At 44.0% G+C, this 16,070-nt stretch overlaps 1 protein-coding gene across 11 annotated transcripts in view; it reads left to right on the top strand.

Annotated features, from left to right (window-relative positions):
- Nucleotides 1-228: 228 nt before the first annotated feature.
- The window catches only part of METTL24 (methyltransferase like 24), a 124,112-nt gene continuing 108,270 nt past the window's right edge, over nucleotides 229-16,070 (top strand). For 2 of the 11 annotated variants that reach the window (XM_070556809.1, XM_070556807.1), the window contains exon 1: nucleotides 232-659. In XM_070556809.1, coding sequence (XP_070412910.1) covers nucleotides 342-659 — 318 coding nt within the window. In that variant the 5' untranslated portion in view covers nucleotides 232-341. Of the gene's footprint in view, nucleotides 660-16,070 lie in introns of all 11 variants that reach the window. The other 9 variants (XM_070556804.1, XM_070556808.1, XM_070556805.1 and 6 more) reach the window with 8 other exon arrangements.

Below are 16,070 nucleotides of genomic sequence, written 5' to 3'. Positions count from 1 at the left end.
GTTAGCAATGCGCTTTTTCTGGCCTTGTAGATTTCATCTCCGCCGGGCTCGGGGACGCCGGGGTGGAGGGCGCTGCTCCGGGACCCCCGGGCTGGGGCTGAGCTCGGGTTCTGGCCCAAGCGAGCCGCCTGCACAACCGGGCCCCGGCCGGGCCCGCCGCCCCTCGCCCCATCCCGCGGCCGGGCGGGATAAGGTTACGCCGAGGCCTGCTTGGACGGGAGGAGGGAGGCGGGCCCGACGCGCGCCCCGGCCCACGGGGACTTCGCACAGCTGGCAGCTCGGCCCGGCGGGGCCGCCTCCCTGCTGCCGGCCGCTGAGCGCAGCCCCGGGCCGGCCCCGCCATGGCGCGGGAGAGGCCGCCCGCGAGGGGCTGCGGGGCCCTGCGCCGCTGTCTGCTCGGCGCCGCGCTGCTGCTCGGCCTGCGGCTCTGCGCGGAGCTGCGGCGCGCCGGGCCCCGGCCCCCGGCCCGCAGCGCCCCGCCGGGCACAGCCCCCCGGCCGCCCGAGCCGCACCTGCCGCCCGCGCCCGGCCCGCCGCGCGGCGCCAGCAGGAGGCGGGTGACCTACGTGCGCAGCGGGCGCCGAGCGCCGCCGGGGGGCCGTGGGAGCGGGCCCCCGGAGCCCGGCTGCTGCGCCCCGCGCGGGCCTCCCCGACGGAAGGTCAGTTGCAAACGGTGCAGTCTTGGGCCTCTGACCCGAATCCTCCTCCCCGACTGCGGCCACCCCGCTGGGGCTTTCCAACAGTCTTCTGCTTCTCTTCCCCCTGCCCTCTCTTGGGCGGCTCCACGGGACGCATCCTTCTGTGCCCAGATAAAATGAAGTGGGGCTGAGCAGAGTTCATTCAACATTAACCAGTATATGCTGAGGGTTCACTGTGTGCCAGGCCCCTTGCTCTGCGGGCATCCAGCAGTGGAGGGCAAAGCCCTGCTCCCACGGGGCTAATATATCTAGGGAGGGGACCATATGAGTGATGGGCAGGGAAAGGGAAGAGAAACGAGTGGTGGTTTTGCTTCTCTTCTCTTCTGTGCTTCTCCCAGTTTTCCCTCGAGGCCTGGACAAAGCTGGGCGGGTATCCACTGTGAATTGCTTTTCCGCTACCTTCGTCGCGGTGATTAAGACCCACTTTCCAGCCCCTTTCGGTTGCATTCCATCGCAGACCTTGGCAGGGTGGCTGGGGGGCGCAGGGTGAGAAGTCGAGCCCCCAGCACCGCTTAATGGGAAGTTAACTGGAACTTCGAGGACTGAAGTAATCACCTGGGTTTGTCTTAAAACCCTCGACAGCGTTGCTCTTCCTAGCTCATTAACGTCTTGGCTCACCCCTCACTGAGTAGTCCCATTTTAACCTCTGATTGTTAAGCCTCTGGCCTCCTACCCTCCTTTTAGAGCTCAGTAATTTACTTGGTAGTTGGGAGAGAAAAGATTAAGAACTGCAGGCAGGAGCTTGCCTGGCTCTTATACCCCTCAACCCTAACCGCATCCTCTGGGGCAATTTATTTCTGTTGCCTGGCTTTTCTTTCTCCTTCTTGCCCACTACCCCACCTCTTGGGGATGGAGGAAGACTCTTCTTGGACTCTGCCGCTTTCTTTGGCTTCCCAGTTTTACCCTCCTTTGCAGTGTCATGCCCCAGCATTTCTTCCCCAGCTTTCCTTCCCTCTACTTTCTCTTTGAGCCTTGCTCTGTCTTTTCACACCACTGCCGTCCCTGTCTAGGCCATCAGGGTTATCTTCCTCAATAAACTCAAATAGTTTTTCCTATCTCTGAACCCTCACTTCCCATGTAAAGTCTTAATTGGCTCTCCCAGAAGAATGCGGCCACTTCCTTCTCCATGCTGCTGATGCACTTTCCAGAATATCCTGTCATGCATCCAACACGCTCTCACCAAGACCTTATCAGGTCCCAGATGCTGCGTCAGGTGCTGGGGGGCACAGGATCTGTGGGGGCGGCACTCAGCACAGGCCTCCAGTAATGTGACCCAGGCTGTAATTAAGGCCTTGAACTCTGCCTGGGGAGTGAGAAAGGCTAACTGAGAGGAGACATTTGACCTAGGATTTGATGTTGCTTAAGAGTTCAGGCTCTTTTGTCTCTCTACATGTCCTCAAATGCCGCCTCCTTGATACCCTCAACCCCACCCTGCACTTTTCCTTTCACATCCGCTCTCAGCCTCCGTTGTTTCTGTTGTCACCTGTCCAAGAATCACTCTTAAATGTTAGTCTCCACTATGGACAATAGTATTGATAACTGGAGCCTGTCCTACAAGTGGAAAGTTAGGAACGCCTAGACTCAGGGGTCACTGGAGGGGAAGTTCACATGCACCCCCTTGGGAGGCTGTTGCAGTGATTAGCGCTGGGGATGGTGGTGGCTTAGAGAGGGTGGCAGACGTGGAGGTGTGAGGAGTGGTCCGAGTCTGGATATATTTTGAAGGAAGATGAGTAGCTTTGTTGTTGTTTAGTTTTCTCTTTGGGAGGGAATGCCTGGAAATCAGGAGTTTGGTTTTCACCATGTTGAGTTTGAGATGTCCTTTAGACGTCCAGGTGGAAATGTCAAACATGAGTGTGGAGTTGGAGGAAACGTCCAGGCTGAAGATAGAGACGTGCGAGTTATCATTGTCCAAGTGGCAGGAAAGCCCTGAGACTGTAGGAGATCACTTGGGAGGGAGGGTGGCCGACAAAGACAAGAGAGCCGGGTTTCATTAAAACTGAATCAGAAAAAACAGAAGGAAATATCTGCGTAGAGTCTGGCAGGTTGTAAGCACTCAGTAACGGTAGCTTTGATTTTCACTGATCTGTCCCAAGTCTTTAGTGTCAGCCATTCCCCAGATGTAGTTTGTTATCACCCATTTCCATTTGGCTTATGTTGGTTCTTTTGCCTTCGAGGCCCCATCCTGCTTGCTTGTGATTCATGTGCTTTCCATCCTTGGACGTTCAGGTCAAGGATCATCGCCTGGAAACCTTCCCATATCAATCCTACTTAGTGCTGATTTTTCCCCAGTTTGGGGTGACAACAGAAATGCCTTCTGATTTGTGAGTTGCTTTGTACAAGTTGCGACCCGGTAATCTGTTTCAGATTGAATGCTTTTCCCCACAGTTGTTCTTGATGGAAAAGATTGCATTTCTCAAAGTGACCCCTGGTAAACGCTTACTCCTGAGACACCAATATGTAAAAAATATAAGAATCTTACTATTTCAGCTTATTATGTGTAATTCTAAATGTCTTTGGTTAAAAATATACAAGAAAGAAAGGAGTGAGTTTATTGCTATTTTTAAAATATTGTTTTCAGCCTCCTAAGGAAAAAATTTCCCTGGATTTCCTCCTCCCTAGCTATTAGTTATTTATTTACTTATTTTCAGGATGTGTAGTCTAACTTGCCCAAATTGCTAGATAGTGGGAATCTTGAATTTGTTTCATTTTCCCATTATTTCACAGCTGAATTAAAATGTTCCTCAAAACCGGAAAGACCAGTTATCTAGTCTGTTCTCCCACTTCTGGGAACAGAGCTCTATGCCCTTATCTCTCTGGGAACAAGCCTTGTTCCTTTTTAGCTTCCTATCAAGATATGGTGAAATATAAGCCAAACGCCTGGTTAAATAATTGATATAATTAAAGTTTGGAAGTTATGTGTTAAACTCCTTGGATCTTATTTTATTTAAATTTGTTTGTTGGGAATCATGGTAAACAATGTTATTTAGGTTCTTGAATACTTTGCCATAGGCACCTACCAGATTGGTGAAGGAGAGAAAGTTCCATTCTATTTTGAGGATGGCTTTCTGGGTGGATGGAAACCTGCATGAAATAATTGGGGTGCCGAGTGTTTCTTGTCAACGTGCTTCCTCTGCAGGTGTTAGAGGCACCAAAATTCAGCAATTATATTGCCACTTTAATCACAGCTTATGCTCCTCTTGAAGAAAATAATGTACTATAAAAAAGAGAAGTGTAGTCTTCATATGATTCTTTCCCCCTTTCTTCATCCCCTTCTTTCACTGAACCGTGCAGGAACTAGCTCTAAATGTTAAATCTTTCACATCAGGGATTCTAGTCTTAGAGCATGGTGAAATGAGGGCAGATGATATATGATGGATAAATACTGCCCTTTTTGATGAGGATTACCCTGGAACCCATACATTTTGGTACGTTACAGAGTCTTAAGGGTTCCATCAGAGCTTAGTCTCCAAATTCTGCATACTACACACGCATAAAAATATCACTGTAATTCTTTTCTTTACTCCTCTCTCTGTTTTCTGTTTCTTTCTGTTTTTTGTTTTTCTTAAACAGGCATTTACTATGTTTACATGGGTAAAATTCTTTTGGGGAGCATTAATAGAGGACTAAGATATGGTCTCCATGATTTGTGCTTCTTTATGTAGCCTTGGGTAGATGTTTCTCTTACAGGTGGGCAATCCACCTAAAAGACAGCAGCAAAATATTTGGCTCATTTGCACGGGAGAGGCACTCATACAGGAGCCAAGCTTCCTGAAGAACTTTCTTCTCTCTTATCGGAGATATTTTACTTGACATTTAATGTGTTGGATAGAAAAGTGACTTCTGAGTCATAGAGCCACAGAACCCAGCCATGTGCTGGCTTGGTTTGTTAATTACAGATCCTTTGGAACAATGTGTCAGGAAAAAAAAAAAAAAAGCTGTTTCCTCTCCTGAAAAACCATATGGCAAAATTTGGTCGTTCTTCATCACTTCTCATAGAACTCTTAGTTTTCTAGTTCTGTGATTGTCATCAGGAAGAAAGAGGAAAAATGGCATAGTATGCCCCTTGCTATATATCCAACTGCCTTAAAAGTCCTTATTCTTTACAAAATACTTGCAGGTCGGGTTGAATTGCTTGTAAAATATAGCCCAGCAGTCGTTTCCAGCTACTTAGGGTTTTGCTGGGTACCTACACTTCTGTCCGTCAGGGAACAACATTAATCAGCCCTCTCTCACTGTCCTCAGGAGGCAAAGCGTTTTCATTTTAAACAAAGTCCTGGAGGGTAATTGAATGTGCTCCAGCAATATGTGGGTGTGAAATAGCAGTTGCTTGGTTTCACAAAGAAAAGCAGGTTTTGATTAAAACTTTGATGTGCCTTAGATGAGGAATAGGCCTGTGTACTCCTTCCAAACCCCGCAGTCCTCAGAGAGCATTCTCTGGGCAAAAGAACCGCTGATGGAGCTCCATTGTTTTTCAACAGTCGGTGGTGGAGATTTTAGGTTTTTATGTGCAATTTGTCCAGTCCATTTTCTCCAAGGAAAAGAAACCCTTATCAGTTTTCTCGAATTGGATTTCCTTTTTAGTCTGTGGAGAGGATCAGAGCTGTGTGGTTAGACTGGAGACTGTTCAGGGTGGGGGCTATTTGAATTTTCCCATTTGTGCTATGACACCTTAGGAGTCCTTGTGCTTATAAGGAGTTTGGCTCTTTATTCTGTGATTCATAGAAAGTAACAGGAGCCTGATTCATTTACCACAAGACACACGCTAAGGCAGGAATCTACCGGCAGAGATAAGCTTCTTTTAAAAGCAGCCCTTGAGTTCTCTAGATATCTCACATTGGCCCCATTAATGGCTTATGCAGTTTTCTGCTAAAAGAGGGTGGGAAAATTTGCTGCCCAAGAAGCATTTTTATCCTGCTCAAATGACCGAAACAAAATTGAGTTTTATGAGCCTTACAGTCTAGGACCATATGTAATTTAAACTAATAGCAGGCTGGGTTGTTAGTTGATGGCTCAGGAAGTAAATTTGGCCCATGAAGAATTTTGTTTGAGCCACACAGTGTTTTAAGTATTTGGAACATAGATCTCTTTAGCTCGGGCATACAGTATCCAGTGGAGTCCAGCTCAGTACTTTCTCCCCTTATGTCACCTTTCTGATCTCTGAAGACATTTGAAGTTGCAACCTCTGAGCCAGGTGTCAAAATTAACAGTTGTTTTTCCTAAAACGTGACAAACAAGGTTAATGCTGCTAAGCTCCATGGCAGCATGGCACATAAATACCAGCTACACAGAAGCTTAGGATTCTTTAAAGCCATTCCCAGCAAAGAAAGATGAGCCATCTGAGGCTGGAGTTGGGTATTGTGGAGAGTAAGATTCCAGGGGAGCATACTTAGTTCATGTAATGTCCGTTTGGTTGTAAACAAGAGAGATGGACTCTGGCCTAGCTTAAGAAAGAAAAAACAAAACAAAAAAAGATTTAAAGAAGTTTATTGGGAAAACTTTGGATTTCTCGCTGAATTGGAGGAAGCCCATGTCACATGGAGGAGACAAGGCATAGGGCTACTCTGGAAATCCAGCTTTCGGAGCTTCTTGGCTTCTCCCTCAAGGGCTACCATTGCAAGACTTAGCTCCCTCAACTCCTGGGCTCAGCTTCTTAGATGTTCACCCTGAGTCGGCCGGCTCTAGCCACAGGCCACAGACATAGACCAAAGGCCCCTCTCCCCATCCCAGAAGCCGTTCTTAGAGAAAGGGGAACTTTGTCCAAGTTACCCCAAGAATTCAAGTCCTTGGCGGTCCTTAACTATCCAGTATAATTTTTGTGCAGTTTTGCCCTTAGGTTTTTGGGCAAATAAAAATAAATAAATAAAATAATATTGTATTCTATTATGTCAACTAGCCCATTTCAGGGATTTTGGACCTGAGCATAGGCTGGCATCTATGCCTCTGTGTGTATGTATTTCTCTATTGGTTAACTATTTCTCTCTCTAGATGTATTAGATATAACCTTATTTCCAAGTAGCATTTGGCAATAAGTTGGCACCTTGTGCATACTTCTGATTTTTTTTATTCAGTTTGGTATATGCCCACAGGACCTATGTATATGCAATATTTTTCTTTTTTTTTCTTTCAGAACTTTTTTTTTAAAGATTGGCCTTTGAGCTAATATCTGTTGCCAATCTTCTTTTCTTTTTTTTTCTTCTTCTTCTCCCCAAAGCTCACAGTACATAGTAGTGTATTCTTTGTAGGTCCTTCTGGTTGTGCTGTGTGGGACGCCGTCTCAGCATGGCCTGATGAGCGGTGCCACGTCCACGCCCAGGATCTGAATCGGCAAAACCCTGGGCTGCCGAAGCGGATCGCACGAACTTAACCACTCGGCCGTGGGGCCAGCCCCCGATTCTTTCCTTTTTTTTTCAAGTAAGAAGTTATTTGTGAGGACGTTTGGGAAAGAAGGTAAATATAATCAGTATTCAGCCCATGATCCCAATTAGGGTTCTCGAACCAAAGTCAGAGTCTTATGTTCTTTGTTTGATGTTTTTCTGTCAATGCAGTTACTTTGCAAAAAAAGATCTGAAAAATTCTTCAGAGCATCTGAATATTTACTGTTCCATTTGCAACTGGCGAGTCTGGGATTGTTTAATATATGGTTACTTCTTGATCAGGACTCTCTGGGTTGCAAGTGACAGAATCCAAGTGAAACTTGTAAGAACAGGCATTCATTGGAAGGGCACTCGGGTGAATGAAGGAGTAGCTTCAGAAACCAGGGGGCTCTGGGAACTTCTCTGTGGACTCAAAGGAGCATTGAAGAACTTCTTCATCCATATCACCCATCATCACAGATGTGGTGGGTATTTATCATGCTTTTTGACCACACCTTTGAATTTTCTTCCTCTGTTTGAGGAACTTCTACCTTTCTAAGAAAAAAGCTGAAAAATAATTTGCCTTGCACCTAAAGTGCGTTCGTGTGACCTAGGCTTTGCCACTCAGAGATACCTGCATGAGAGTTTGAATTGTACCTTAGAGATTTGGAGAAGCAATTGGTACAAGGACTGTAGAGCGGCACATTAGCTAAGGTTCTAGCGGAGGCATCCCGTGCCCAGGATGGTGAAATGAGCCGTGTTGTCTGTGCCCAGCGGTGGAACAGTGCAGTCTACACTGGTCCACCTGGTGGTGTTCCTGCCCTTGAGATTCTGTCAGCTAATAAATCTTTAATCAATTCCTTTTCTACTTAACTAACCAGAGTGGTTTCTATTGTTTACAGCTAAGAACGCTGGCAGATCAATAAATTAGAACTGGCAGTTCAGAAGGTTACAACTGTAACTTTCCGCTTCAATTTTGCTTGGTGTATTTAATTCAGATTTTGGAACATGATGATCGGGGTCCAAGTGGACTGTGAGCTGAAGGATCTTTTCCTGACAAGATAATAACATTTGGCTTCAAATACTAAATTATACAAATCTGTTAACTTATCGCTAGAGACACCAAGCCCTTTTTCATGGCACCATTTGTCTGGGGTATAGGGCAGGAGGGGCCGGTTTGTGTTGTGATCACAAACAACCCTCAAATCTCAGGGCTCATGCTGACAAAGGTTTATGTCTTGTTCTGCTGTGTATCCACTGCTGTTTGGCAGGGGGCAGGGTGCTGCTCTGTGCTATCCTCATTGTCTCTCTGGACCCCAGGCTGGCAGCGCACCCACCACCTCGAATGTTGCCTGTCACCTTGGCAGAGGAGTGAGTGTTCTGCAGGGTCTTGCATGACGTTATTCAATGCCCTGGCTGGAAGCCACACACAGCACTCCTGCTCAATGGCCAGAGCTGGTTGCTGGACCCTACAGAACGCAGGAGGCCAGAGGCTGGCCATGTGCTCAGAAGTCAGACAGCTGGAAATGTTTGGTGAGCAACACTTACGGCCACCACAGTATGGTAACCCTTCAATCATCCGTATCTAAATGGGCATCATTTAGGTCATGGGTCACGTTTGCTGTTTTGAATGCCTAGATGAATATGCACATTCGACAGAATTGAATAAAGCAGGGGAAGCTTTTTTCTGGGGGCCTAGATCTAAAATGAAGCAGACATCCGAATTTAGCAGAACAGTGAAATTAAACAAGGCTCGATTTACGTCTCATAAACAGTGCTGTGGCGTGTCATGGGGTTTGTTAAATTCAATGATTCTCTCTGACATTGCTTATGTTAGATTCTTTGCACAGAGCAGTGATGGGATGATGGTCTGCAAGTCTTTTTTTCCTGGGGAAAAAAAAAAGCAAGTCATTTGAATAAATAAAGCCATGAGTGTAAATGAGCCAAAGGCCTCTGGTAAAATGAATCAGACTCCCATGTTTAAATCCATCTTCATGGTGATCGCTTACTCATTTTTAGTTGGAGCAAGTTGAAAGACTTCCAAACGTGTTTGCAGAATCTGGCTGCAAATCAGAGGCAATATTCATGTTGTATAGTGTTTGCTATTGTACACAATATGACAGCAAGTATTTTTAGTTTATTTTTCATCTACTTGGAGTGGAGCACAACAAATCGCTTAAAAATTCTAATTAGCAAAATACATGCCCATTGAGCACAGGGTGATGAGATCATATGTGGAGAGAGACTCTGTCGTTCCCCAGTTTGCAGGGAACAATATGGGAAAAGCCAGCGGAGGTAACACATGAGCTCCTTGGAGACCTCTTTACAAATGTCATGAGAATACTTCATCATGACGCATTATATACGCTGGGCTCATGTTTTTACACTTGAGGTCAGAAGTTTAAATTCTGCTTCTCTACTCACCGGATGCGGACAAGTGTTGTACCCTATCTGAACTTCAGTCTCCCCCTCTATAAAAAAGTAGTAGGACTTAACTCCCAGGGATGTTGTGAAAATTAATCAAAAGTGTGTCGGCGAAAACACCTGGCCTATGAGAAGAGTTTCCTAAATGAAGATCGTCTCTGTTCAACCTTGTGTTGCCGGCTGGGATGCTGGCCCCTGAGCATCAAAAAGGTCTAGGCATGTGCATCTGTGGGGTGCAAAGCCCAATATTCATTGGAAATTTAATATTTCTTTTATTTTTCTTGAAATTTAAAGCATATATAATATGCTTAGCCATCAAAGGTGCTGGAATATTTTTTTGAATCTTAAATAAAAGCTAGCAGTAAATTTTTGTTAGCATTTTTTATTATAAATTTATTCACCATATAACTCATTTATTATAAAATTGTTACGGCCTACCTGTTCACATCGATTTGTATTTCTTTTTTCCCTCAAAACTAATTACAAATATCTTTTACAACATGCTGTAAAATAATTTTGGTCCCTGTTAGGGTTGACTGTATAAATGTGTTTCTAAGCTTTCAAAATATGCTTTTTCCTCAAAAGAGTGTTTACAAAACTCCTGTTGACTTTGCCACTTACTATAACTCTGTTACTTCTTTAGTTCAGGGGAGGCCAGTGGTGTAATGGTGGGTCAAAAAGCTAATAGCTAAGTTGTTTTTTGGGTCTTGTTTTCCACATTTTAGTCAATTAAGTGTGTATTATTATACTTGGTACTTTATATGCATTTTAAAGATAAACTCAGTTTAATCAACACAATAAACAAAATCTAAGTACTGACCCTGGACATGGTATTAAGGAGGCCTTAAGGCTTTCAGGAAGCTTACAATTTAAGAGACGGGTGGGAAGGGTCGCTGTGCTAGAGGAGTTGCATATATTCTTTCATTTAATTCTCACAACAAACCTGTGAGGCAGGATTGTCTTCATTTGACAGATAAGGAAGCCAAGGCTCAGAGACATTAATCCATTTGGGTAAGCCATAGCTGTAAGGAATGGAATGAAGGTTTAAACTCAAAATCCATGACTTTCCAATTTGCCCACTGAGATGGGCAGCTAACAACACTTTTTCACATAAAGTAGATTACTTACGGAGATATTTGCGAGCTAAAGATAAAAATCCTCTTGGAAACAAAAGACACCACAAAGTTGAAAGACAAGTCATAGCCTGGGAGAGGATATTTGCAATGCGTATCATCAATAAAGGATTAATATCCAAAATTTTAAAAGGACACCAACGAAACAATAAGAAAAGACAGACAACCCAACAGAAAAATAAACAGGGAATTCACCAGGAATTAACAGAAGAAGAAACCTGAAAGACCAAATATATATATGTATGGCGAGAGAGAGAGAGCGTGCAGAGAGATGATCAGTCCTACCAATGAGCGGGTAGGCACATCAAACACAATGGGATTTAATTTCACCCCATCATATTGGGAAAAATACCACCTTTTTGCATTTGGATTGATAAGAATGCTGAGAAAAAGGAACTCCTGACTGAACTGCTTCATCCAAAGTATCTCCCTGTCCCAGTCGCCTTTCTAACACCTTCTCTTATTTTCTCCGTGGCACTCCCACTCTCTGAGCTTCTTTTCTTTCTTTAACTCTTTTTGCAGTTTCACCCCCTATGCAGGTAGGGAGTTCATCTGTCCTGCTCCCCACTGTATCCCCAGTGACCATGATAGCACCAGCACATAGTAGGTGCTCAGTAAATACTGGCTGGAAAAGTGGATATTTCAATCACTGGGGTACTTGACCGTTGTGTTTGACGAACATCTGAATCTTTGAAGAGCTACTTGCAAGTCCATTCCTGGCCTCCAATTTCTGAATCAGGGTTTTCCGCTACAGGCTCTTGGAACAGAGCACCCAGCATTGACTTTGCTTCAGACAATGGTGACTACACTGCAGAGGTTGTGAGCCACATCTGGCCCGTACCTGTTTTTGTATGGTGATGACAGTGGTTTTCATAGATGAACACTTGCAGTTGATTTCATGTTAGGAAACACTAACTTTGAACACCAGTGAAGAAAAATGCTTCATTTTGCTCCTCCAAAGTTCCATTCTTCTCATTGGTAGATCTATAGTACAAAAAATTGTGCACAATAATTATTATATTTTGAATTTCATCAACGAAAATGTTGTGGAAATTTGTCTTCTCTCTCTTATAAGTACCTACTTATATCTTTGATTTTCTTCCTGGCTCACAAACATCATGCGAAGTGGCCATGCCAGTTGGCTATCCATCTGGCTCTTTACAGAAAACCTTTGTCAACCCCTGCTGTGGAAGTGGCTTCAAGGCCACTTAACTGTGACTTTTCCAGGTGGAGGTGGACACAATCAAATCCACAAGACTCTTGTGGTAGAGTTTTCCTGCAGCTTAAGAAGAATAGTCCTAGACTTCCAACAGGGACACAGAAAATGATTGGGTCCTCTCTAACCATTCATGGAGATGTCATCATAAAGCCTTCAAGGTCTTTGTTTTGAGGCCATTGCCACAGAATGAATGCTAAAGTGGTTTAAATCTTGGTGTTTGCTTACTACTGCCTGTTACTCACCTTTTCTAACACGTGTGCAGTAATGCACTGCATAACACCGTTTTGGTCAACGATGGACCGCATATACAATGGTGGTCTCAAAAGATTAGTACCATATAGCCTAGGTGTGTAGTAGGCTATACCATCTAGGCTTGTGTAAGTGCACTCTATCACGTTCAAACAATGACGAAATGGCCTAATGATGCATTTCTCAGAATGTGTCCCCGTAGTTAAGTGACGCACAACTGTATCAGATTGTTGGGCAGATTATATTATGACAGTCAGATGACCCCATCTTTTCCAGCGTCTGGGATCACCCTTTCCCTTAATACTTAAGTTGAAATGTCTTGAGCCATGTGCTATGAGAGGTCCGGTACCTTTCCTCCCCTCAAATATTCTGACAATGTCCAGGGCTTCCGTTTTCTGGTCACTCTCTGTGAATTCCTCCTCCTGGCTCAGAGTTTCACCTCTGGCCACTGCTTTCTCCTCTCTGCCCTGCATTGCCTGCTTCTTTTATCTCCCAGAGTGACACCAACACAGGCCTTACTGAAGGTGTTAGGGTAATAGAGGCAGATATCAATGCAGTTCAAAACAGAAATCAACTTAAAATTGATTACTTAAAGTTTTCTTGCCCTTTGGGGTTTTCTTACTGGCTGTATTTTCTTCTTAGACTCTTGCCTTCTCTTCTCTACCCATCAATCCCTTTCTTCCATTTTCAAGCCTTCAAACCCCCACTGCCCACCCGCTCTCTTGAGCTTACATCCAGCAAATCCCAAATACATGTCATTTTCTTGCTCAGGCAATTTGGCTTCCTCTGTTCGCCTCTCTCCTTCCAGGTCTGGCCTGGAGATGAGTTATGACGCTGTGACAGGAAGGCACGATTGGCTGCAATCAGTGTTTATTTTCAAAAGTCACGTTTCCCTCATCCTCTCCACTGTTGGACAATACATGTAATGTGCTCAGCACGGGGCCTCGGGGATAGTAAACACTCATTACGTGTTCGTTGTTCTTGTTATGAGGAGGATCGTGCCACCTTAGGTCCAGTGCTGGTCCCTCATCCTAGCTATGGTTCCTGCTGTCTTATGGTGTAGGGGAAATACATTATTACAGCATTTTGGGAGCAGCAATATATTGCTTCATGCAGAATCCCTTTTTCCTTCATACATGTCTTCATTTCCTCCTTTGACTTTTGAGATCCCTGGGGAGCTATATTTCCTTCTGTCTGCCATGGAAATGTGTTCACACAGAGGGTGCTGACATGAACAGTAGGATTCAAGCTGCCTGGAGGGGGCCAGCCCCATGGCCGAGTGGTTAAGTTCACACGCTCTGCGTTGGAAGCCTAGGGTTTCGCCAGTTTGGATCCTGGGCGCAGACATGACACTGCTCATCAAGCCATGCTGAGGTGGCATGCCACATGCCACAACTAGAAAGACCCACAACTAAAATATACAACTATGTACTGGGGGGCTTTGAGGAGAAGAAGAAGAAAAGGAAGAAAAAAAAAAAGAAGATTGGCAACAGATGTTAGCTCAGGTGCCAATCTTAAAAAAAAAAAAAAAAGAGTGCCTGGAAATGACCCAGCGATTGTACTTCTAGGTATATACCCAAGAGAATTGAAAACATATGTTCATACAAAACTTGTATATGAATGTTTATACCAGCGCTATTCATAACAGCCAGAAGTTGGAAACAACCCAAATGTGCATCGACTGATGAATGGAGACACAAAATGTGGTGTATGCATATGATGGAATATTATTCAGCTATAAAAAAGAATGAAGTCTGATACATGCTAACGTGAATGAACCTTGAAAACATGCTAAGTGAAAGAAAACAGTCACAAAATGTGATATATTGCATCAATCCGTTTTAATGAAATAAACAGAAGAGGCAAATCTATAGAGACAGGAAGGAGATTAGTGGTTTCCAGGGCCTGGGGAGAGGGGAGAATGGGAAGTGAGCACTACTGGGAATGGAGTTTCTTTTTGAAGTGATGAAAATACTTTGGAATTAAATAAGAGTGATGGTTGCACAATCTATGTATAAATAAAAAGCCACTCAATTGTTCACTTTAAAATGGTAACTTTTCTAGTATGTGAATTATATCTCAGTTAAAAAAAATTCCTGGAAGCCCATGGAATGAATGACAGGTGTCAAACTATAGGCTTTACTCTGTTCAGATAAGACAAATTAACTGTGAGAGAGCCCTGGGATCCCCCCGATGGTGCTGGAAAATGGGCATGGGCATGTCCAGCATAAGAGTGGAGGCCGTGTGTGTGCTTCTCTAGAAAGCCCTTGGCTTGGCCTCTCAGGAGTGGTCCCCTGGCTACTGGTCAGACATGCAACACTGCATTAGGAACCCAGGAGCTTGCTGTTTGCCAGACACGGGAGAACTCCAAGCTGCAATCACTGGGAGCTTGCTGGCCTCCTAGGGCATCAGCTTGTAGCATAAAGCACTGACACAGAGCTCCAAGGGTTTGTGAAAAGATGTGGCCAAGCACCTGTCAGCCCATTGCACCTCTTATAAGAGTGAGTTTTTCTTCTGCTTAGGACTTCAGCTACCTTGGTTCATCTTTTTGCCTTCATTCTCATTCGCATGACCTTTGTCACCTCATTCCTAATGACTTGTGTGGAGGGAGCATCCTATACATTTTGGAGGGCATTCGTGTTAAAGGGAACAGTAATTATAACCAATACCTTGCTTTTATACAACTCTTCCCAGTGTACAAAGGCTTCCTCTGTTGTTATCCCAAGTGGTTCTTATAATAGCCTTATGAGTGAATTGGATGTTATTTCCATTCCACCAAGAGAGAATCTATTAAATAACTGGTTCAAGGTAAATAAAGATTATAACCCAGGTCGGCTGAGGTCGTATTTCGTATTGTTTCTATTCTATACTATGGCCATCTCCATGCTGAAATCTAGATCTCAGGAAAATATGCTGATTACTATAGATTTTAGGTTTGCTATTAAGGCATCTTAGATATTTTCCAGGTCAACTAATACATTTAAAGCTTAATTTTAGCTATTTTGTCAAGTTGGAATTTCAAGCATGCCTTACATTGCTTAAGAACAAATTTGAACTGATTATATAATTATGATAGAGAATGTTCTTTTGAATAGTGAATATTCATTTTGTACAGAAATAGTAAAAAATGGCTTATTTAGCTAATGTGCACTTAGAGGACATTCACCTCAATCAGATAGCTACATCAGTTTTGAAATCGAAGTGCTTGAATTTATTTGGATACCCTGGATACAGAGAACTGTTTTGGAAAATCTGAATGCCTGGGCCTTACTCCTGCACAAGGCATGTTCTTATTTATAAAACCAAACCACCAGCACAGATTGGAGCCTGTTTAACACATACAGCATTGTATCCTTCCTTGTAATGGTGACGTGTTGAGACAAGGAACAGGAAAAAAAAATACTATATAATTTGTTATTTTAAAAATATAGGCAAACCAGGATGCTGATAATTAAAATAAAGGCCTGTATGTTTGGTCAAGTCATTAACTTAATAGGAAAAACAGATCAAAAGTACTTGTAAGGTTTCTTTTAAAAAAATGTTTTGGGGCTGGCCCCGTGGCCGAGTGGTTAAGTTCGTGCACTCTGCTGCAGGCGGCCCAGTGTTTCGTTGGTTCGAATCCTGGGCGCGGACATGGCACGGCTCATCAAACCACGCTGAGGTGGCGTCCCACATGCCACAACTAGAAGGACCCACAACGAAGAATATACAACTATGTACTGGGGGGCTTTGGGGAGAAAAAGGAAAAAAGTAAAAAATCTTTAAAAAAAAGGTTTTAACAGTAAAACCATACGAATGGGAGAAGGGGGTAAGGGAAATTGCAACTTTAATTTTCTGTGTCTTTTATCTGAGAAGTTCTTAGATTATAGTTATTTTGAAACCAAAATTTTTAAATGTAAAAATAGAAGTGAAGAAATAGGAACAGATTGGCGTTTGGAGGAAAAAAAAATCAGAGCGAGAAAGAGAGAAATACACCAGGAAGGCTCTGTAGGGG

This window comes from Equus przewalskii, chromosome 9, assembly GCF_037783145.1.
Source record: "Equus przewalskii isolate Varuska chromosome 9, EquPr2, whole genome shotgun sequence".
Classification (NCBI taxonomy): domain Eukaryota; kingdom Metazoa; phylum Chordata; class Mammalia; order Perissodactyla; family Equidae; genus Equus; species Equus przewalskii.
Note: the sequence above shows the minus strand (reverse complement) of the source record. Positions and strands in the feature narration are given on the sequence as shown.